This window comes from Desmodus rotundus, chromosome 2 (assembly GCF_022682495.2).
Source record: "Desmodus rotundus isolate HL8 chromosome 2, HLdesRot8A.1, whole genome shotgun sequence".
Taxonomy (NCBI): domain Eukaryota; kingdom Metazoa; phylum Chordata; class Mammalia; order Chiroptera; family Phyllostomidae; genus Desmodus; species Desmodus rotundus.
Window position 1 is genome coordinate 39,803,895 of NC_071388.1, and position 22,271 is coordinate 39,826,165.

A 22,271-nucleotide genomic window follows, 5' to 3' on the forward strand; every position below is an offset into this window, starting at 1 on the left:
TCACTTAGGCTTTTTATGGTAACAAACATTAAAATAAAGAATAATAGTATGAGGTACCTAGCACACTGGGGTAAGGCAGCTTTCATTCCCATACTAGCTCCGCTAATTAACCTATATGGGACTTCTTGAGCAAGTTTCTCACTAATCTGAACCTCAATGTTCTCATCTTTGAAATGAGATACTTGGACAAAGACATTTTCTGAAGGCCTTCAAACCAAGGATTCTGTGACCTCAAAACTGAATACCAGTGCAATTGTTAGAGACAAAAGGAAATGTTAACCTAGAATATTCTAATGAGCACATTTGCCATTTTTTTCCTAATGAGCACATTTGGATTCGAGATTATTCTTGTATAAAGACCTACTACCTGTGAGAAAATTCCCATGTCATGCAGAGAACAGACATATCAGAACAATTTAGAGAACAATTTAGTTTAAAGATGCTAAAGTAGTCTCAAGCTGTCTGAGTAGATGGCTGTGCCAAGAAATAAATAATCCCAAAGCGCTTGACATTGGTCAGGGCACATCTTGAGCAGTATGTCTTATTCAGAGGGCCATACTTTCATGGAGCCATTACAACATCAGAAATGTCATTATGAGAAACGGTTGGGTGAACTAGACTGTTAATCATAGAGAAGAAAGATTTAATGGGATGAGGACATCATAGTTCTCTAAATATTTGAAGGTTTGTTTTATTCAGGTGAAACATAATAAGTTTTCATTTGCTTTTAGCAAATGAAAAACTACAAACAATTGGCTGGAGGTTATCGCGTCAATATAAGGAAGACATTTTATTCAAACATGTTGTGGTAGTTGCTCTTGCCATTTCGTCTCTCAGGGACCTCATCACACCACTGTGATATCAGAAAGCTAGCAAAGAATCAAGGTTTTTGCTGAGTTCTCAGTGCAGTAGATCAGACCCTGTCCTCCACATAGATGTTTTCAGATAAGTGCTTCTCAAATGTTAAATGCATAAAAATTTGGTTTCTGATTCAGTAGGTCTGGGGTGGGACCTGAGAGTCTGCATTTCCAACAAGCTTCCAGGTGGTACAAGTGCACACAATAACTGCCCAATCAGAAGGCACATCACCACATGATCAAAGGATACCATTCACTATAAGCATGTTACAGTTAACACCTGTGCGAAAGGAGATAAAAAGATGTTTTGCTGCTCTAGCAGCTTCATCTTCTCATAATGTTTAAATGTTTTCCTCTTTCTCATTTCCTTAAAGAGGTTCCATATTTTCTGACCTTTTGCTATTTTTAATCACTTGGCATGATGATACCGGCATGCCTTCGTCTGATGTTCATCCATATGCTTTCAGGTAACTAGGGAATACTCCCCTTCAGGACGTGTTAGAGTTTGCTTATTTTAGGTGACTACTCCAGTTGGCTACAACCGTTTGTGGTGAGACACAAAGACATGTACACACAAACACACATGCTCCCAATGGTGCTTTTCACTGGATTTCTTCCACAAGGCATAATGGTCTTGGAACAGAGGCCTATAGGCAAGCAGGGACATGGTGCTCTGCTCACCCATAAGCTCCCCTTCTTCACTCTAGACCTCCTTCATCTCCAGGTAGGCATCTTACTCTGTGGGATTTCGTGCTGTATCCAGGGTCTTCTTACTGTCACTGTCTTGAGGAAACTTTTTATCTTGCACTGTTATAATATCAGCTTTAACCCTCAAGGCTGCACAGAACAATTCTGTCCCCTTCCTACATAATAACTCTTCAAATATTTATGTAGAGTCATCATGGTGTCCTTCCATCTACATTCTAAGCCAAACATTCCCAGTTCCTTCAATCATTACTCATAGGAAATGGTTTTGAATTCTTCTACCATACCCGTTGCTTTAAAAACCACATACATTTTAAGACCGTATGTAGGAGTGGGGATTTTGTAGCTCCCTAGGTAGATTTCTGGCATCACAGAAGCACCAATCCTCCCTTGGACTCTCCATGATTCATAGATCACCATATGGCATTCTTTTTGGGAGAAAAAAAGTTTAGACCACACCAAATCCCACTTGCAGGGTTTGTCTGGTTTTTCTGAAATCTCTGTGCATGAGCAGGGGCTTTGGGGAGTTGTATACGCACCTGCAATGCAAACTCTCCCACTTGGCTCAATTTTCCCCCGTTTCAGAGCTGCTGGCAGGGTTCTATGTGCTTCTTTTCAATGAAATGGTGCATAAGCAGCCTCTTTCTATCTAAATGAGCACACTATTTTTCATCTGTGAAATTTCTACAGTGATTGTCTAAAAATAATATGTAAAGATGATCAATTTAGTAAAATCTCACATGGAGAATAATAATGATCATTTATATAATGAAGTTTTAACAGAAGGACTAATATATTGTACTAGTAAGGATCAGTACAAAATGATGTTATGAGGCAACACTGGCACTGTGTTGCATTGTACGCTGAGCTCAGAACAATCAGCAATGATCTTGGTATTTAACCAACAAGGTACTAACTATCTTCTTGTTTATACTCTGTATAATACACTGACAGATAAGATATAAAGATCCTTTTTGACAGACTGGGAAAGAAGTCTTCCATTTGGTACTCCTAGTAAAGGGATGGTATAGGTGAAGACTGGTGAAATTGGGGGAAGCAGAGATAAAAGAAGGGGTCACTGAAAAAAATATAACTCCCAAATCATAGCACTCTGTTCTCTGATCCCTGAGTTATATGCTACATTTCAAGATGATTTTTCCTTATGTAAATTTGAATTATGAAAAGGTGATAACATGTTTCAGAAACTTGGCAACTCCAATTTCTCTATTAGTGTATTTGAAATTACATCATATTTAGATGTCCCAAAACATTTAGATCAGACTTAGGTCTTTTAATAAGAAAACATTAGGCTAGGGTTTGCCTTCACATTTAGTGCAAGAAGTGCACACTAGTTATTCCATAAAAGCATCAAGAAGTTAATTCTAGAACATAAAACCTTTAAACAGCTCTGCCTTATGCCCGTGCTGGCAACGTGTGATCTCCATGAAAAGTGTAAGAAAGCAGCCTGCCAGATGTTTTGATTACATGGTGCATCACATGTTAATGTTTCTTAGGTTGGCAGTGGTACTACTAGAGATTCAGGATTTTAAAATTAATAAGTTCTGTTTTAACCTTTTCTTGTTCTTTAAAAATGTTGTATAGTCAAAACATTCACATGCTGATAAATTTTTTTCAAACACATATTTTTAGGAAGAATGTTTATAAACCATAAACAAAATCTAGGAAGAACATACTGTGTTTCTTACAGTAAGTGTATAATGTAAACTGTTGGCTGGAATGGCTGGGGAATAAAATCTTCAGGCTAATCAAATACTCTACAATATTATAACATAAGTGTTATAATTTCTAAGTGTTAGAAGTTCAATATTACACTCATTCCAAGCATGATTTGCTTGTAAATATATAGAAAGGCACTTCAAAATCCTGCTGAAGCTTGTCATTTTGTCATAATTTTGACATAAGCTTCACCGTACATGAATTTACGTCAATAGAGTTCTAGGTAAAAATACTCCAGGCAATAAATTCATTGTATTAATGCTCATTACCACTCACAGGAAGACTTCAAGGAGGAGGGCAGGTCTCACTTGAGTTGCGGGGAGATGGGAAGGCAGCAGCTACCCCTGACCAAAACAATACGACCAGCTCTGGCCTCAGGCCAGCACTGCTTCATTCTCCTTAAAATACCCCCTGGCCCCCTCCCCAAACCAATCTTCAAAGATTCTCCTCTGAAAATGCAAATACACTGTGAGGTGTGTATGTGTGCTGTACTGGTATTAATTATATCTTTGTTTGCAAAGGGTTAATAAAAAAATGACACAGGATAGAAAATGGTGGCATCTGGAGGGAAAAATGGATCTATTAGAGAAGTGAAGTACTTGTGCTAAATATTGTCTATTTTTCAGTTTTGCTTAGGATCTCAGTGATGACAAACTGCTGTCACAGATGTTGAAAACAACATTCGATAATCTTACCTTGCACTGGCTCCTATGTTCATTGTTTCTAGTGAACTGAAATGAATCTCAAGTGCCCAGACCTAATGCATTAACACAATTGGTGTTACCCAAGCTGTTCCCCTTCATGCAGATTTTTGTTAAAAAGCTTAAGCAAAGTCATAAATAAAGGCAAACAGAAAACCCCTTTGGGGAAAGACAAATAAAATGACTACTCTTAGAGCTGTTAACAATCTTATAATTTTGTCATTTAAATTTTATTTAGTTTTTTATCTTGTGAAGGCAGAGGGTATAGACTGTTTCCTTAGCTGGCTTGAATAGTTGAAAAAGCCTGTTTTGAATGCCTATAATAGAGATCAATTATAATTACGAACAGATTTTTTGTTTGACTGCCTTCTGAAATAACTTTTTTAAACAAAAAATTCACTGTGGATGCTTTATTAACAATAAAAAAACAAATCTTAGTTTAAAATTGAAATTATATTGTTCTATAATTCCAGGGGGAAGAAGTATGATTAAAGAAAAATACTGAGCCAAATAACTATTTTGCTTGAATTGGCAGTATTAACTCATGTACGCATACAAGTAATTATCACAGTACATAACATACAGAGGTACTGGAAGGAATAAGACCACAGATTATCTATTCGGAGTAGAGAGTTTGGTCAGAACTGATGCTAAGTACATAACCACCGTTGGCCCCCTTAGTCAAAGGGAAAAAAAAAAGTAAATCTAAAACAGTCACTAAAGAAACATCTTTGCTTAAGTTTCTGGGGTGATCAACTCCCTTTGGAAATAATTGTTGAGGCAGCTGGAAAACAGCATAACTCTGGGGCCTTGCTCCTAATAAATATACCCGTGACATTTACTATGAAGCCAAAAAATATGTGCTACTATGCTATGCTTTGTGTATCTACCTGTAATAGATGTCCGCTTTTATCTTCTAAAGAGCTAGCAGTGTTTTTTAAAAGTTTGTGACTTCTAAAATAAATTCAGTTTTTACAGTAAACTGGATGAATTGCTGCATGTATAAGAATTAAAAAAGTTTATTTTCAAACTCATTAAGTTGCAAAAATAAAGGCTCTGCAGGAGTTTAAAATTCAACTACCTTTTAACGCTTCATGTGAATACCTCCTCCAATCCAGGTTGTTTATTTACAAAGCATTTTATTTTAAAATCTCCTGGATACAAGAAAGAGAAGGAGGTACAGCAAATCATGGCAAATATTTTCTGTTTCACTTGTGTTTTAAGGTATCGGTTAGGAAACACCAGTGTTTCAAACAAACTCCAAAGTTGGCAGAAATTTTAGTAAATCTGCTCATCCTGATTCGCTTCACCAAATACGCATTTATATTTTAATTACAAACCCTCTAGAGTGTTTGGACTATGTTTCTCCTTTCTTGAGATTAGAGTCAGGTACACCCAAGAAGATGGTACTATCTCTGATGACAAGGAAAGATTCTTTATTTAATCTAAATATACCAACATGATGAAGTATTTACCCTTTGTCAAAGGGTAAATACTATTCTTTGAGGAAGAGACTGGGGTTTTAAAATGTAAGCAAATGACTACTATAAATCAGTTTGTAATAGACATTATTTTCTGGGGGGTGGGAATTCTCATTGAGATGATCATATCATTTAGTAGCTATTAAACTAGTAAAGCCTTAGAAGTTTTATGTTTAAAAGTAATGGTCAATAGTAAATAGAAAAAAATAATTGTGCTCTTAAACTTTGGCAAACATATTGATTACAGTCTTCATTTAGTAACATTTTCAAGTTAAACTTGGCAGCATAGATTTGTGAGTTTTACTGCCAGCCATCATATTTGTTGTTAAAGCATTGCACAAGCAAAAAAACCATTAAATTTGGAGCATATGCAGAGTCTTAAATTTTGTCTAGTCTCTCAAAGTGAAATGAAACTCTCAGACATTGTTCTAGATAATTCAAGTTTCAAAAACATCTTCCATTGAAATATTCAGAAACCAAGTTAAAATTGTTTTAGGGTTCACAAATTTACCAGATTGTTGCTTCAGTCTTCCATCCACAAAACTGTATTTTCAAACAAAGAAACAGACAAACAAACAAACAAACAAAACGATGTGGAAAGTTTTTGTAAATTGCCCAAGTTGTCAATTATGAATTTTGTGTCAATGAGTAATTTTCTGAAGAATAACTCTATTTATTAAAACCCTTCTCTTTTACTCTTACAAAGAAACTGTTTGAGGATAATAGGTAATATATAAAATTGCAAGTACCATTCTTGGGTGGGGATGAAGCATAAAACTATAGTAATAATCTTTTGTTAATTTTTCAGCAGTCATTGTTTGAATGCTTCTTTGTTACTGAACTTTCTAACTAGTGTAGCTTTAATAAGAAACAAGCATATGATATTTATTATACATATTTAGAAACATACTTCAATCATTAATTATTGTCCATCAACTGTGATATAATTCCATTACTAATTTTCAAAACAGGAAGATGTCAGCAATATGAGAATGCTTTTGGAATTCTGATAGTGCTGATTCAGAATTCTTACAAAATTTAGCAATATGATACAATATCATTTTATGTAAAATTAAATTATAGTCCAAAGGAATTTTCTTACAGACTTGGAAATTAAATATGCAACTACATATATATCTATTTTCAATTGCTCCAAAAGACACAGAAGCAACACCTTCTGTATTCACACATGTTACACACTAGGGTAAAGGCACCACGTATAATGACTGTATTTGACCATCTTTGGAACGGAAGGGAAGCTCAGACATCAAACCTGATGACTACAGTATTTAGAAAAAGCAAAAAGAGCTCAGTTCACACTTTAAGAAGCTGAGTTAGTATTTCAGTTTTTTCGCCTAAAGCATACACCTGCCTCTATAAAGAAGAACCAACCAGGTGAATGAGAACTGGAGTCAAGGTTAAAGTAATCTTTGCCCAAGAGAGTAGAGTGCATCAGAGAGAAGCAGCAGCTCAGCCCTAACGAGCATTCGTAACTGAAGGCACTACAGCCCCCTGAAAAACATTGCAGCCTCTTGGACGTATGTTTAAAATTCATCCTCCCCAGTCATCCTGTAACTCTAGGGATAGGTGACACTGTCCCATCATCGCGAGGGGGAAAATACAGCCCAAGACACTTAAAAAATATCACTTTAAAATAATGAAAAGTGCAAAGTGTTTGAACTGCCAAGAAGCCTTTGCAGATGGCAAAGGAAAACGCTTTGTCTCTCCTATTATTGTTTGCCCTTCAGCTGACATACATGCCCAGATGCATCAAGAGGACTACAACGGAAACACGGTCGGCTCCAGGTTTCCTCTGTTCGGGCTCCCTGCGCTTGTTTAAAGAAACAGGCTCAGGGACTGCACGGGGGACAAACTTCCCCGATCGAAGTTCCGAGGTGGTCTCCCCCACCCCCCCCCCGCCCGGTCTCCTTCCCTCCGAACCAGGTGCAGCTCCCCCGGCAGCGCCGGGCAGCAATGCCGCGGTCACGTTGCACCACTTCACTTGTTGAACTGTGCGAAGGCGGCGCCTGACCACAGTAACTTGGCGAGCCGCCTCGCTCGCAGGCGAGCCCCCGGGATTGCTTTCCAGTTAGGACGGAGACGGCTTACCTGCATGTGTCCCTGGTACATTCTGCTTCGACTTCTCCGGGACTTCCTGAGGCCGCCGGATGCTTCCCCGGGCTCCCTCGCACACGACAGAAGGGGGAGGCGGCGGGCACCCCGGGTTCTCACAGGGGGCCCTGGGCCGGGTCGGAGGCTCGGGGCTCCCCGCGGGCGGCGGCCCCTGCGCGGCGCGGCCGGCTGCCGGGAACTGTTCTCCGCCCGGGGTGCTGAAAGCGGACGCGGGAGAGCGCGCGCGGGAGGCGAGGAGCGGGCGGCTGGGCTCTCCCGCAGGCGCAGGTCCGGTTCGCCGGCGTCTCTAAAACTCACGGCTTCTCCGCCGAACTCTCTCTCGCTTCCTGCCGGGCTGCCTCATGTCTCTCTCACTCTCTCCGCCGCGGACCTCCCCCTCCTCCGCGCCAGCCCTGACGTGAGCGCCCACACCAGCCGCCGCCGCCGCAGCTGCCGAGCGGGGCGCGCGCCACCCTCCCGGCGGCGTCCCTGCCCGGAGCCTGGGGGCCGGGCGCGCGCCACCCTCCCGGCCGCGTCCCTGCCCGGAGCCTGGGGGCCGGGCGCGCGCGCGCGCTCCCGGCGGGCCGGGGAGCGGACGGAGGGCGGGGCGCACCTGCCCTCCCACCCTGCGCGTGCTCGGGGGTGGCGGTGGTCACGCTACGCGTTCAGGTGCGGCGGCCGCTGCTGGGCAATTTTAGCTGAGCCGATGGCCAGCTGCAAGAAAAGTGGGAGGAAAATGCATTATCTCTCTGGGGGGCCATCAATACCGACGGAACCCGTCGTTCTAACATGATCGGTGCGGGGGTGTCCGAAGAGTTTACTTCTGTTAGCGTTCGGCTCTCACAAGTTACCTCCGTGTCACTCACCCAGCCCTCGGTTCCTCATTGCGGAGCGCCCTTCTGTTTAAATCGCAAACCCCAGTCCTTAAACGCCTTCCATGATTTTCTCCCTAGCACTTATCATCTAACATCCTGTATATTTTACATATTTGTTTTCTCATTGTCTGCCTCTGTCTATATGTACAATATTATTTCCATGAGATCAGGGATATTTGGGGGACTATTTTGCACGAATGTATCACATATCACAGCATGGTACCTCTTGGCACATGGCAGGCACCCTATAAATATATGTTGAATAAATGTCTTTATAACATATGGGTGGAGTGCATTTATATTTTTTGTTTTTTTAAAGATTTTATTTATTTATTTTAGAGACAAGGGAGGGAGAAAGAGAGGGAGAGAAACATCGATGTGGGAGACATACATTGATGGGTTTTCTCTTGCATGTCCTAACCTGGGAACCTGGACAAAACCCAGGCTTGTGCCCTGACTGGGAATTGAACGAGGGACCTTTGGGTTTGCAGGCCCACCCTCAATCCACTGACCCACATCAGCCAGGGCAGGTAGACTGCATTTAAATATGTCTCAATTTGAAGAGGCTGAATAGGTTGATGTATTCTTTCTATTATAAATGTACATACATACACATAGACACACCATGGTCTGATATATGTGTGTGTATTGTGATTACATAGTTTTATTTGTAAAAAGAACTCCAATCACATATTAGGTCCCCAAATTATATACAACATAATATAATCCCTCTAATATTGCACATAGCACATATACTTTTCATAAAGTTAAAAAAATTAAAATGTAAATTCCCTACAAGTATAAAAATATAATTATGTATAACTATATGAAAACAAAAGCAATAGAACAATGAATATCGTATTTAGAATGTTGGATACATTGCATAAGGGGAGGCAGGGGAAAGGAATCAGGAAACATTTTACGTGAAGGTCAGTCGTCAATGTCTGAGCTACTTAGTTCACAGATATGTACTACCCTATAAAATTACTGTGTAACTAAATAAAACAGAGCCATACATGGGCTAGTAAGGAGAGCATGAAATGAACCAAAGAAATACTTACTCCAATTCAATGCATCTGAAGTCCTAAAACAATGGGCCAACCAAATAACCAACTAACCGAACACAAAATGACTAAGACTTGTAGGCAGGATTCCTATTGAGTCCACCAACAGTTAAATTTGGACGATTTCCCTTACCCTCTCTAAACTTCAGCTTTTTCATGTGTAGACCCTGATAAACTCATTATTTCATCTTGAAAATTGAACTCTGTTAAGAAGCACTGTAAACTGTTAAATACCATTCAGTTCTTGTCTTTTATAGGACAGAGCACTGGAATAGGAGTCAGCAGGGAAAAGTGCTAGTTCCATCTCACTACTCACTGTTCTCTTGGGCAAGTGCTAATTCTCTATTTCCTCACTTTTTAAGTAAGGCAGTATCTGTCCAGCCTAGAGCACAGGACTGTTGAAGAATGAATGCATGCAAAGGAAGCTATAAATTACAAACTACCATACGTGAGTATGTAAACAGACGTTTCTCCAGTCCATAAAAGATGAGTAATGATGATTTCCTGAGACCTCAAGCTGTACAAATTTAAGGGGGGGATTACTTATTATAAATGTTAGCATGTTACAATAAAAACCTTGGGGGGAATTTCTAGTGTTTGATTTGAAAGTGCTAGAAATCTGTGAAGTTCACAGTGGAGCCAAATGTTTCCAATCCATTACATGCTTATTATTACCGAATGGCAGATTCAAGGAGCTATCAACCATAAAAGTATTTGAACCACCATGGCAAACACCTAGTTGAAGATGGAACTCATCATATCTTTTTGTTAAACCCAAACCCAATCTACTCATTTAGTTATTTTCTACATTCACAGAATTTCAGGAATGCAAGTGCATCTGCAAAGACATCTCTTCATTCATTCATTCATTCATTCATTCATATTTATTAAGAACTTACTTTGTGGGAGTGCTGTGCTAAGTGCTGAAATACGCTGATGAATAAGACAGACATGTCTCTATCTCCATGGGACCCAGAGTTCAGCTACCTGACAGGAATACATTTTACCATCCCAGACAGATAAATCTGTCTAGACTTTTATTTTAAAAAGAAAACAAAACAAACAAAACAAACAAAACCCCCCAAACCTCTACAATGATTTCACTGTTTCCCCAATTCCTCTAAGAGTTCACATTTAACCTCTTCTACTCAAACATTCCCCCCTCAGTTGTGAACTTTAATTCATTATATGACACATGTATTTCCTTCAAAGCTTATAAATATGAGCTTTGTGGTCAAAGACACTTGGCTAATTACCAATTCAAGTGTTAGTATCTTGAGATACTTTTGATTCAAAGAACCATCTAACAATTTTTATATGTCATTTATCTAGGCCCAAAGTTGTCATTCAAATCTAGCTTTTTAGCTCAAGTAATCTATTTTTTTTGGTAAAAAAATCTTTTCACGTACCAGTACACACACCAGCAGAAAACTGATGTGATAAAGCAGGTGTGAACTTGTATTCTGGTGAATCCTAAAACGTTTATGATACACGTGACAACAAATTGAATCATAACATAATTATATTTGTAGAAAGCTTTTTGCAAATTAGAGTGTTTTTAAAAGATCTGGAATGGAGAAAACGTGCATAACTTTCTCTACCTTATGACTGTTCATAATGGTGAGAAAGTATCACTTTGTATAATCTCTGACCCCAGTTTTCCCCCCCAACCACCCCCAGTCATTAAGGTAAACTGGCAGAAAGCAAAACAAGCAAACCAGAGATGCAGCAGTTTGGAAAAGGTGTGGTTCTTTTTAAAATAAGGCAATGGGCAACGGCTATATGTCTGCTTCTCTGACATCAGAAATATTTGTGTAAAAATGGAAATCTCTGCCAAACATCTATATGCTTTACATATATTGACCTTTCACAGGATTTCCTAGTTTTCATATTAATGACTGGAATTATGAAAAAACTATGAAGGTGAGTTGTGATATGTGTCAAACAAACACATCTGTCATGCAAAGCAAAAGAAGAATGTCTGCACACACTGTGGAACAGTTACTAATGAACCCCTGCTACCCAGATCTGCACACAGGTACACATCTCACTGGCAGCAACGCCATCATCAGCAACAGTCTGACTCATAATTGGCTGGGCCACATTATTAAGGCATGCATGGCTTCTGAGGAAAATAAAGATAATCCACACCTCATTCCTTTCACATTGTTGTTTTTTTAACCTAAAAAGAGCATCATTTAATACCACATCCTAGGTCCAGAAAATATTTAACATTTTAAATTAGAAGACCCTTTTATTCAAAGTGTGTCTGCCGACCAGAAGTGTCAAAGTCTCCTGGGAGCTAGTTAGAAATGCAGTCTCTTGGGCCCCATTCTTGACCTACTGACTCAGAATCTGCATTTTAATAAAATCCCTAACTAATTTGTATGCACCATCAAATATGAGCTGCACTGTGCCTAGAAGGGTTATTTATGTAATAAGTGTACTTATACATTCATGTAAATATGTGGCAAAGCTAGCTCCTGCCTTTTGCAATGATAGCGCATGAGCAACACCAGCACCAAGAGAAAAGCACAATGCATATCCCTCTCCATTTGCAAGACAGTTTAACTGTATTTTGAATGGCCTGAAGACATGGCATAAAATCATAGCGCACACAGTTTCTTACAGCAGGAAATGTGCTAATACCACTTGTAATTTTAATCACTATAATAAAATTAAAGAATTGAGTGGTAGCGGAACATATTTTGTACTGACAAAATTAAATTTTGTTTATTAGTAAGTGAATCCTCCTGCATATTAAATGCGTGTTGGAAATTCAGTATTTGTTAAGTATTTTAAAAAGCTGAGTAATGATGATTTCATATACTGTGCACTTAAAAGAAATCAGGGGTAATAGTCTTTTGGTGATTCAACCATTTTTTTTATAATCTGTGCAATTCAAACCCTGCTGCTCAAAGATGGGATAGGATAGAACAAAATCAAAATAACTATAGACCCAAATTAAAATGGTTAATTGGTTTTTATTGTTCAATTGCAGGGAGTAACATGTTGTTAAAGTTTGTTCACTTATCCTCTCTGACACATTGAATGGGATTAGCTGGTGCCCAGGGCCTTGGCTGTGGACAGGGTTTCAGAAGCCCGAATAGCACACCGCAGGCTTCCAGGGGGAAGGGTCACTGAACTCCAGTGACTAGGAGAGGGCAGCAAGGTTTTTCCAAATGAGCAAACAAGCTGGATGCTTCAAATTGAAACTCCTATTAAATCCATTTAAGAAATTACACTAAAAATAATTTACATTTGATTTTCTCTTTATGACAATGTTCTTCCAGTGATCCAATGTTGCTTTTACTATTGAATGTACTTTCTAGAATTTCTTAGTCCTGGTGAGAAAACATTTGCAAACAAAAATGTCTATTGCTTTTGACTCCTTCATACTTTTATCACCATGCTAGCACGAACTCCCTAAACCTCTTACCATTCTCAAAGCTAGTTTCATTACCTCCATCCATCTCCCACTCCAACCCACCAGAGACATTGCAGCCAGAGTAATTTCATAAAGGCCCACATTGATCATATTACTGCCCAGTTCAAAAACCTTATTGGCTTCCTATTGCCTGCTGATATCTGACAACTTCAGCTTTTTATTCATAGTCATGGAATATATTTTGCCATCCAGAGCCATGTCTTCTAATGGCGGGAAGAACTGTCTCTTTGCTTTGAGGAACCACATCTTTTTCACTCTGGCCCACTTGTGTGACGGAAAACATTTTACTACCAGGCTTTGAGGGTGGAACATATGTCCCAGGCTGAGCCAGCCAGGGCATTCAGTCCCCACCGATCACAGCTGGGGATGGGCATATCCCCCAAGGCAGCCGGCCAGGGCAAACAGACTCAGATACAGGACTACTTGGGAGCAGATTGATTCTTCCTCTGAACTACGTGTTCTAACGATGTAAACTTGAAGCTGTCAGCATCTAGCATTCCAAACCTGAACAGGAAATCTACCTGGGGGAGAAAGAGCCTAGGCAGGCTCCCGGGGGCAGAAGTGGAGCCATTAAATAAATCACACTTAAAGCTAACCTACTTACGAACTTCTAATTACTTCAGACAGTATACTTTCTTTTCCAAGTTGGATTTTCTGTCACTTGCAACCAAAAGAATTCTTATTAATACAATGATCTTCCACAAACTGACTCATGTTTTTTTTTCAGTTCTATGCATTTCCTAACATTTGTAATAACTCTACCTTTGTATTATCCCATAAAGACAGTCCAAGTTATACTCTTTTCTCTCCTTATGCCGTTGGAATGAAAGCTCATCTATTTTTCAAGTTTAGTCAAATTCTATTATCTTTATGAAGCTTTTATTGATCCTCTAGGTGAATACATTCCTCTTGCTGAGAACTCATTTATGCCACAAAATTTTCCTAATTCATAAAGTTTTTCCTTGTTTGATTATTTCTGTGCCTTTTTATCTTTTTATTCGATGTAGGCATATGCAGACAAGAACTTGTTTTATTCTTTGTTTTGCTTAAATAACTTGCAACGCCTTGCATGTGGAAAATTCTCAATAATAATTTCAAAAAAACTAATTATTTGGGGGGTAATTTAGAACAGTATAAAAGCTTTGAAAATAAAATAATTTACTCTGAAAGCACATTTCAGATGTAATTCTTTAAAATATTAATGAAATTATGTTGATTTTATGTGGAATCACACAATAATAAGGCTGGAAAAAAGCTTACAGCCCTTGAGGCCTGACTCCCTCCTTTATCAAATGAAGGATGTGAGTACCAACAAAGGCCAGGGCCTTATGCATGTGCTTTTACTCAGGTGAAACAAGTAATTCAATTTATGACTGAGTAAAGAAATTTGGGAGTATAATGAACTCAAAATACACTAGCGATGATAAAATTTAGTTCATGCCACAAAATGCTGAAATATATATATATAAAATTAATTAGTACCCTAAGGGAGAAGATGCAATGGATGAATAGTTAGATTCAGGAAAAGCTAGCTATCCTTATAAAGATTTGCAAAGACACTTTAGGAATGTGATAGAATCAAAGGCTTACATTGTATCACTGAAAATGACCTGATTTTGCTGCTCAGAGAAAGAAGGGATTTGCTTTTTAAAGAGTTCATGTTAGAGAGATAAGCAACATTAAGTAGTTAGAGAGTTGATACAATCTGCAAGGAATCGGGGATTATTTTTCAAGGTAAATTCATGGCTTTTAATCCCGGCTCAGACAATCTTTTTTCTTAGATTATCCTATTCCCATTTACCGACTGTTACAACACAGTAATATGGGGGAAAATGAAACCTTAAGGCTGTTTTTGAAAAAGGAAATAAGAGTTTGATGTGATTATAATGCCTATGGGCAAATGCTTGTAAAATTATAACTTAAAAAAATAAAACAATCTTGGTATTTATTAAAGGCTATGGCATTGTGTAGCTGGATGGGAGAGAGTATTCTTTGTTTAAATTTCAAAATGAGTAAATCACTGGAATCACTAGGATACTGTATATTATTAGACTTACTAGAATCATATACCTTCTGGACTAATTTATAAGAGCTTTCTAAATTTTCAGCTTCCCCTTTCTCTTTATTCTAATCAATTCTCTAAAATGTAATGAGAGTCAACATTCAAAAATAAATGCAAACTACTTTTAAAAATCCTTCAACTTTGTCCGTTAACGAGGGGATAAAATTCATGCTATTTTCAGAACAAGCAAAGCTCTTCACCATATTCCCTCAAGACCCCAAGCATAAGCCAGCATTATGCAGCTGCTGGCTGTCACCGGAATATGCCACCCTGGATCACACGTCCATGGGCTCAGGCATGTTTCTCCCTCCCTTTGCAGCTCTCTTGCTGCCTTTTTCTTCTCCTTCTCCTCCTCCTTCTCCTTCTTCACATGCTGGGGAATCTGTGTTTGTTTCAGCCTTTTGCTCGAATGTCAGCTCCTCTCTGAAGTTTTCTTTTACTCCTGCATGTCTTGTTTGTGACTGCACAATGGTTTTACGTGTATGTCATCAGTGATATCTCACAAGAATGTAATTATTTATTTACAAATTGGCCTCTTACAATAGGCTGAGAGGTCGTTGAAGGCTGAGCACAGTGCCTGGCACACTGTGAATGCTTACTAAATGTTTATTAAATGGATAAACTTCCATCTTTTCAATATGTCTTGATTTTCTTGAAGCGATGCAATTTTTAGTAAGTGTGCAAGAAACATGTGAATACTAATCAAGAAAAGAAATTGTGGATTTTATCCATTTAACAAAATAAGGAATTGTGCATGCAAAATAAAAGGAATCTTTTAAGCTCTCTAATGAGAAGGTAATTTCAGGCACATGGAGTATCAGCTAAATTAAGACCCAGAGGAAGAAGGTAGAGTGGAAAGGGAAGCTAGAACTTATGGGATCAGGCACTTGATTTTACAGATGAAGAAACAGAGGCCTAGACAAGTTCATGAAAAAGTGGTTTCTGTCAAAATACTATGTGTAGCAGAATATATATGTATATAAGCAGTACATGTATGTGCACACAGGCATACACACGTGTATATATGTATAAACACATAGAAAATCCTTGTTATCTAACTTTCACTATATGAACACTCATTGTAATTTCTTGTAAAAAAATCACCAAGAATGGACTAACTTGTTCACTATCCAAATTCATTACCTGAATTCAAATCAAACTTACAAGGAATTTGCTAACACTGTCTAGGGAAGACTCTTCAGTTGCCCCTGAGTCCTGGCAAGGGGACATAGAGACAACTGCAGGGTCAGTGAGCCTGTTCCCCACGGGGCACAGACACGCTACGCACTCTCTCTCATTTCCCCTCTCCCCCTGGCGGTCTGCACTCGCAACACTACCAGTGATCGCTTCTGTGACGCACCTCGGGGCTCTGCCGGCCCAGGTCCAATTCAGACGTTATTTTTATTATCTAACTCATTACTTTATTGTTTTTTGTTACAGTACATATTTCCTGTGGCTGTATTTGCTACTGTGCAGTCTCCATGTGTACCGCATATAAATGTACCTATGAATGAGTTCATTACGAATTTAATAATTAGATAACTGGTGTTTTATATGCTGCATATTGTGCAGAAATTCTCAGTGGATTGTTATATTTGTGCTTAAGAGTATTTTAATAATATTTGAGGAGATTATTTAAAAGGTTTTGATGGACTGAGGACACATATTTTTCTATTTAGATTCATGAAATATGGCTCCTGTTGATTGAAAATTTGCTACCTAACATTTTTTTGAGAAGCACATTATATTCAGATTATAAAGATAATGAGAGAGGCTTCTGTGTGTGTGTGTGTATTTTCTATTTTATACTAGAATTAAATGCCCCTAAAATGTTCCCATTGTCTTCTCTGTGACACTGTGAGTTTGAGTTTTTAATTGGATATCCACATTTTCTGAATTTTCTAAAATGAGGTTTTGCCATGAAGTTTCCCCAATAAAGCAAAAGAAGGAAGAGAGGGAAATGAGGGCCTGGAGACTTCACTTCAGGGAGTGCAGAAGAAGTTGAACCACATTTGTATAAAGGGTGTGGGAAGAACATGTGTTTGCATAAATTTATCATAGTTAAAACCTAAGTTTAGGGCATGGATTCTGAGAAAGAGTTTATAAAACTAGTTAACAGGATCCACTCTTTTTTTCTTTGGCATCTTAAGAATTCATGCTACTTGTGTCCCTGGAGTATTACTGTGAGCCAGAGCCTAGGAGCCAACAACTCTTAGGTGACAAATCACGAATTCTAGGCATTTAACATTAGGGTGGCTACCTTGTATTGCTGTCATCTGTAAGGCAGGAACACGAACCTTTAAAAGTCCCGTTAAAACTGCGTGGCAGGGAGATCCAAACACGATCTGTAATTCAGGTGTCCCCAAGTTCTCCAGCTTTCAGGAGTTGTCCTCCTTTAGTAAGAGCAGTGGAGTTTCTTTGTATCAAATCCAATCCATCAGCAAATCAAACTCTTGTTTCTCACTTCTCTCTAAGTGTGTTCTTCCCACAGCTTTCCATAGCTGTCCTTTCCCTTCTTCCAGTTGTTCAGGCCAAAAATCTCAAATCATCCTTTACTCTTCTCTTTTTGTCAAACTTCAACTCCAACCCATCGGCAAATCTTGTCCACTCTACTTTTGAAATAAGCAGACTACTTCTTTCCACCCCTCCAGCTACTGCTCTGCTTTGGGTCACCATCTTCTTTCACCTAGACGTGCAGTCGCCTCCCCACTGGTCTTCCTGCTTCCACCCTGCCCCTCTGTGGACTCTTCTCCACAGAAGCCAGAATAACTCTTACAAAACACTAGTCTATTCAAATCTGAATCCTCAGGCCTGTAATACCACATTTCTGGTATTGTGGTATGACCACAATACCACAATACTGAAATACCATGATTTCTCTGATGTCGTCTTCTCTTACACTTCACTTTGTTCATCGGTTGGCTCCATGTATACTTGCCTCCTTGTGGCTCCTCTACCACCTCCGGCATACTCCAACTTCGGCAATCTGTAAAAAGAAGGTTCTTCTTCCAGCTATCTACATAAATCACTTTCTCACTTCTTTCAAGCCTTTGCTCAAAAGTCATTATCAAAGATACTTCTCTGGTCATTCTCTCTAAAAAGTACCCCAATTATCCTCTATGCCCTATATCACGTGTGGTTGAAAAAGGGACCACATACTAAACCTGACAAACTCAGGTGAGGCCTGCATGGTGGGACTCACAAGCTCAGAGACCAAAAGTTACCACATAGAATGGCCTGAATATAAAAATTCCTCACAAAAAGTGAGTCATTGCAGGTAGTTGTGTCCTGGGCCTATAGCTTCCATGATAAAGGTAGAGTCTTACCTTAAGTGAACTTGTCTTTTCACATGTAAGATAATATACCCTTGAAATGTCAGAGTAGTCTTTCCTAGATCCCTCAAGACACAACCATCAGCGCGAGAGCAGGATACAACACACCATCTCCATGTGCTGTAAATCTTAATTATTAACTATCTCGTACCCACCAATGTAAAAGTATGTGTCTCACCATTTTGCTTTTTATCCAGTCCCACAGATTTCCCAGTTTTGCTTTGTCCTTCCCCTTAATCTATCACCAGTGGATTTCACGTAACCCCCTTTACATCTCCTCCTTTTATTTTAATGTGTAAAATAAGCTGCAAAACTGTGTTCTCCAGAGCATTTTCTCAATCCATTGAGATTTTGATTCCTGATAACTGTACAGGTTTGGACATTTCTGACTTTGGCCTGTACTTTAATTTTTTTCATAGAGGTCGTTACCCTGGTTTCATATATATTTTTCTTTTTTTTTTTGCGCCCCTGTGACATTGTGACCTATAATAATATATTTAGGAAATAAAATGTTTTTCTGAGTTCTTTGAATTGCTCTAGCAAATTAACTGAACCCAAGAAGGGGACTGTTAAAACCTCCTATATGTAGCATGTCTGTAAGGAGCACAGGTGACAACCTGGGATTGTGGCTGCTGGTTAAATAGAGGGTAGTCTTGCGGGACAGGAACCTTACTTAACCTGGAAATCTGATGCTCTCTCTGGTAGACAGTGTCAGAAATGAGCTGAATGGTAGGACACCAAATTGGTGTCCAAGAATTATTGGTATTGTGAGGCACTCACACCCTATAACACACACACTCACAATCACATATATTGAAATTGGTGATCAGAATCCTTAGTACTCCTAACTGAAATGCTAGTCCCAATAGAGCAAAGACTTTTTAAATTATGGCTATGTCCTTAAACAAGTAAATTCATATATCAACACACAAATATATATACACACATATATGTGTGCATGCATGTATATTTGCATTACATATGTGTTCATATCTTTGTTGAATAGATTACAATTCAGGAGAATTTCAACTAAGTCTAAGTTATACTTTCTATGGCAGTTCTCTGCTTCTATGCAAAGTACTTTCTCCACTTGACCTCTTGCTTTGCTTGCTTTGAAGTGTGTTCTTCTCATTTTCTCACCCAATTCTCACTTCTGCTGATACAAACCAGTATTTCTGCCCATGTCCCATCTAACCACAGCTGATAGCTGTAACTGCTATGCTTGACTGACTTTAAATAGCAATGGCTAGTCTGATCTGTGCTTTGCCCTGACAGATCAATTTCCATACTGTGTACTTCAGATGCTACTTGGTGGCACAGCTGGTGTCATCTCCATGTGCCATAACTTCCTGCCCAGTGCTTTATCTGTTATATTGTATTCCAAGTGCATTCTACGTGGTAGGCAAAAAGAAAATAACTCAAATCCCATCAAACAGTTTCTGGGGGACTTGTATAGCCTTCAACGAAGATGTGGGGTATACACTTTTCAAACAGTCAGATGTCTCATATGGCACCAAATGCGAAGAAGGCTATCAAGCCACTATTGAGTTTTGAACCAGTCTTTGAGTCCCATGGTGTCACATCCATTGGTTCTCTAGTTTCTGAAGAAATAAACTACTTTCTTAATAGTCATTGAATGGGAGAGACCATATTCTCTTCCATGAAGCAGCCAATAGCAGCACAAAAATCTTCCCAGGAATATTTGTAGGAACTTAGTGGGAGTTAGTAATGTTATAATCTTTTAGAAGACAATCTAGAAAAATGTATCACATTACAACATGTATGTTTTGGCCCAAAATTTCATTGCAGGAAATTTGCCCTAAGGATATACTCACTGAAGTATAACATGATATAAATTCAGGGATGTCCACTGCAGCACTCCGTGAAATAGAAAACATTTGGAAACCATCTAAGCTCAGTGGAGTCTTTGTTAAAGTGGACTTGGGAAAATGAATTTCTACGTAATCATTACAAAAGGCAGATGTGTTGAAGTGGAAAGGTGGCTCTAATACACTGGTGATGAAAAGAACATGTTATCAAACATTATGTAAAGTATGGACACATTAATTTAAAATATTTATTTGTGCACAGAAGCCCAGAAGTCTATATTAAAGCTATTAACAGTGATTAACTTCAGGGATTGGGATTACGGGATGTGTGTGTTGCAGGATGCAGGGGGAAGTGTGTGAAGGTGGAGGAACACTTTTTTAGTTTACTTTCTTTATTATTTGATAGTTGAAAACAAAATTATAAAATAATTTTACAAAAAACAATGAAATATTTTAATTTTGAAAAAGATGGTTTTGAGAGGATCTGAAATTCTAGAATGATACATCGTTTGGGATTACTGTCGCTGCCTATTCCAGTCTTGTGCCACTTTATGTCTCCAGCACCAAGATGCATTTGGGGTCAAGGCAACCATTATTTCCTCATCTTCTTACCCTACTGGGACTAGTATGTACCCTCAGCTATGCTTTTTTAAAATTGGGTTTTCATAAAACATTCAACAGAGTTTAGTGATTTTAATAAATATCTAAATCAATCTTTCTTCTTTCTGTTATCTTCTCCCCTTCCTATCTTTCTCTCTCTCTCTCTGTCATCTAGCTCTATTTTATCTGTAATCTACTTCTCTCTTTCTCTCTCTCTTTTTCTCTCCCTCCCTCTCATCTGTCTAAATTTAGATACTGCAAAAGCCCCAGGATCTTTAATTTAGAAATGCAGCTACTGGGTTTGTTGATAAAAGACCCACCATTTGGAGTCTCTTTACACTGAAAAAGGATATGAGCCATATTCTCAGGCTCTGTCCCTTAAATGTCTGTATGCTGCTTACTTTACCCCACTGCATCCAAAAGCTATCTCACTGCTGTGTAGTGTTCTCAGATATTGACAGAGCAAGGCTAGAAATAAAATTTCAAAAGCTTGGGGAAAATTCTGTTGCAAAATAAACAAACAAATTATAATTTTTGGTTTCTTTTTAAATAAGTAAAAAGGAACAGAGAAACTGAGGGTTCCTGATGCTTCTTGACATCTGTTAGCAAAGTTCCTTGGATTGGAAAGAGATTGCCTTCTTTCATGCTGAGAGAAGCAGAAATGGAAGTTATTCCCATCATCGCTTAGCTTGAACACTTGGGGATTTATTGACAGTTTAGTAAAAGCACTTAAAGAAAAGGAGAAAAGGCTAAGCAGTCTGTGTTCAGGCAAGTCCTTCTTCTGCAGATATGATCATGTGAGGCCAGATGTCTTTTCAGGCCATTAAAAGGACTCATGAGAAAAGGCTGTTTTCTTCTACAACCTCCTTCCCCAGTCCACACTTCCCTGCTCTTCTTCCCCCAGACGACCTATCCAGCCTGTCCTCCTACACCAGCCTGCTTGGTTTACTCTCATCCTTCTCCCACCCAATCCTGCAAAGCAAAGTTTACTAGTCCCATGTTCTATTCTTTTGGGGCTCAGGTGTTGGGCAGGAAAGAATCCCTGACTAATCTTCAAGTGCTTTGGCTTCAAGAATTTCCTGAGAAGAGGTATTAAGATCAAATGGCATAAAAATAAACATAAGAGCTTTATGGCCTATTAAATATTATTATATCTAAGTTGTTATTCATGTTCTGCCCTTACTGCTCAAAGCTCTGAGCTTGTGCAAGTCACTTAACCTACCTGGACTTTTGGTTCCTTGACTATAGGTATGGATGAAGACAGTGAAGTCCTCTCCAGCACTGAAGTCCGGTGGGTTATTAAAGTCCAGCAGGTGCTAAATACCATTTGAACAAAGATTTCTCCAAAGTACCTCTTCAACTCAAGGGAGTGATTAATAACCCCAAGATGATAATAGAACTATTTGGGGGCTGAAGAGCAATGGGAAAAGCTTTTGTTCTCAAATCTAGGTGCTGCCGTTGAATGGAG

At 38.9% G+C, this 22,271-nt stretch overlaps 1 protein-coding gene across 6 annotated transcripts in view; it reads right to left on the reverse strand.

Moving 5' to 3' along the window:
• PEX5L (peroxisomal biogenesis factor 5 like) overlaps window positions 1–8,108 on the reverse strand; it is a 208,557-nt gene extending 200,449 nt beyond the window's left edge. For 5 of the 6 annotated variants that reach the window (XM_045198357.3, XM_045198348.3, XM_024563879.4 and 2 more), the window contains exon 1: window positions 7,591–8,107. In XM_045198357.3, coding sequence (XP_045054292.1) covers window positions 7,591–7,611 — 21 coding nt within the window. In that variant the 5' untranslated portion in view covers window positions 7,612–8,107. Of the gene's footprint in view, window positions 1–7,590 lie in introns of all 6 variants that reach the window. The other variant, XM_045198349.3, reaches the window with a different exon arrangement.
• Window positions 8,109–22,271: the final 14,163 nt, after the last annotated feature.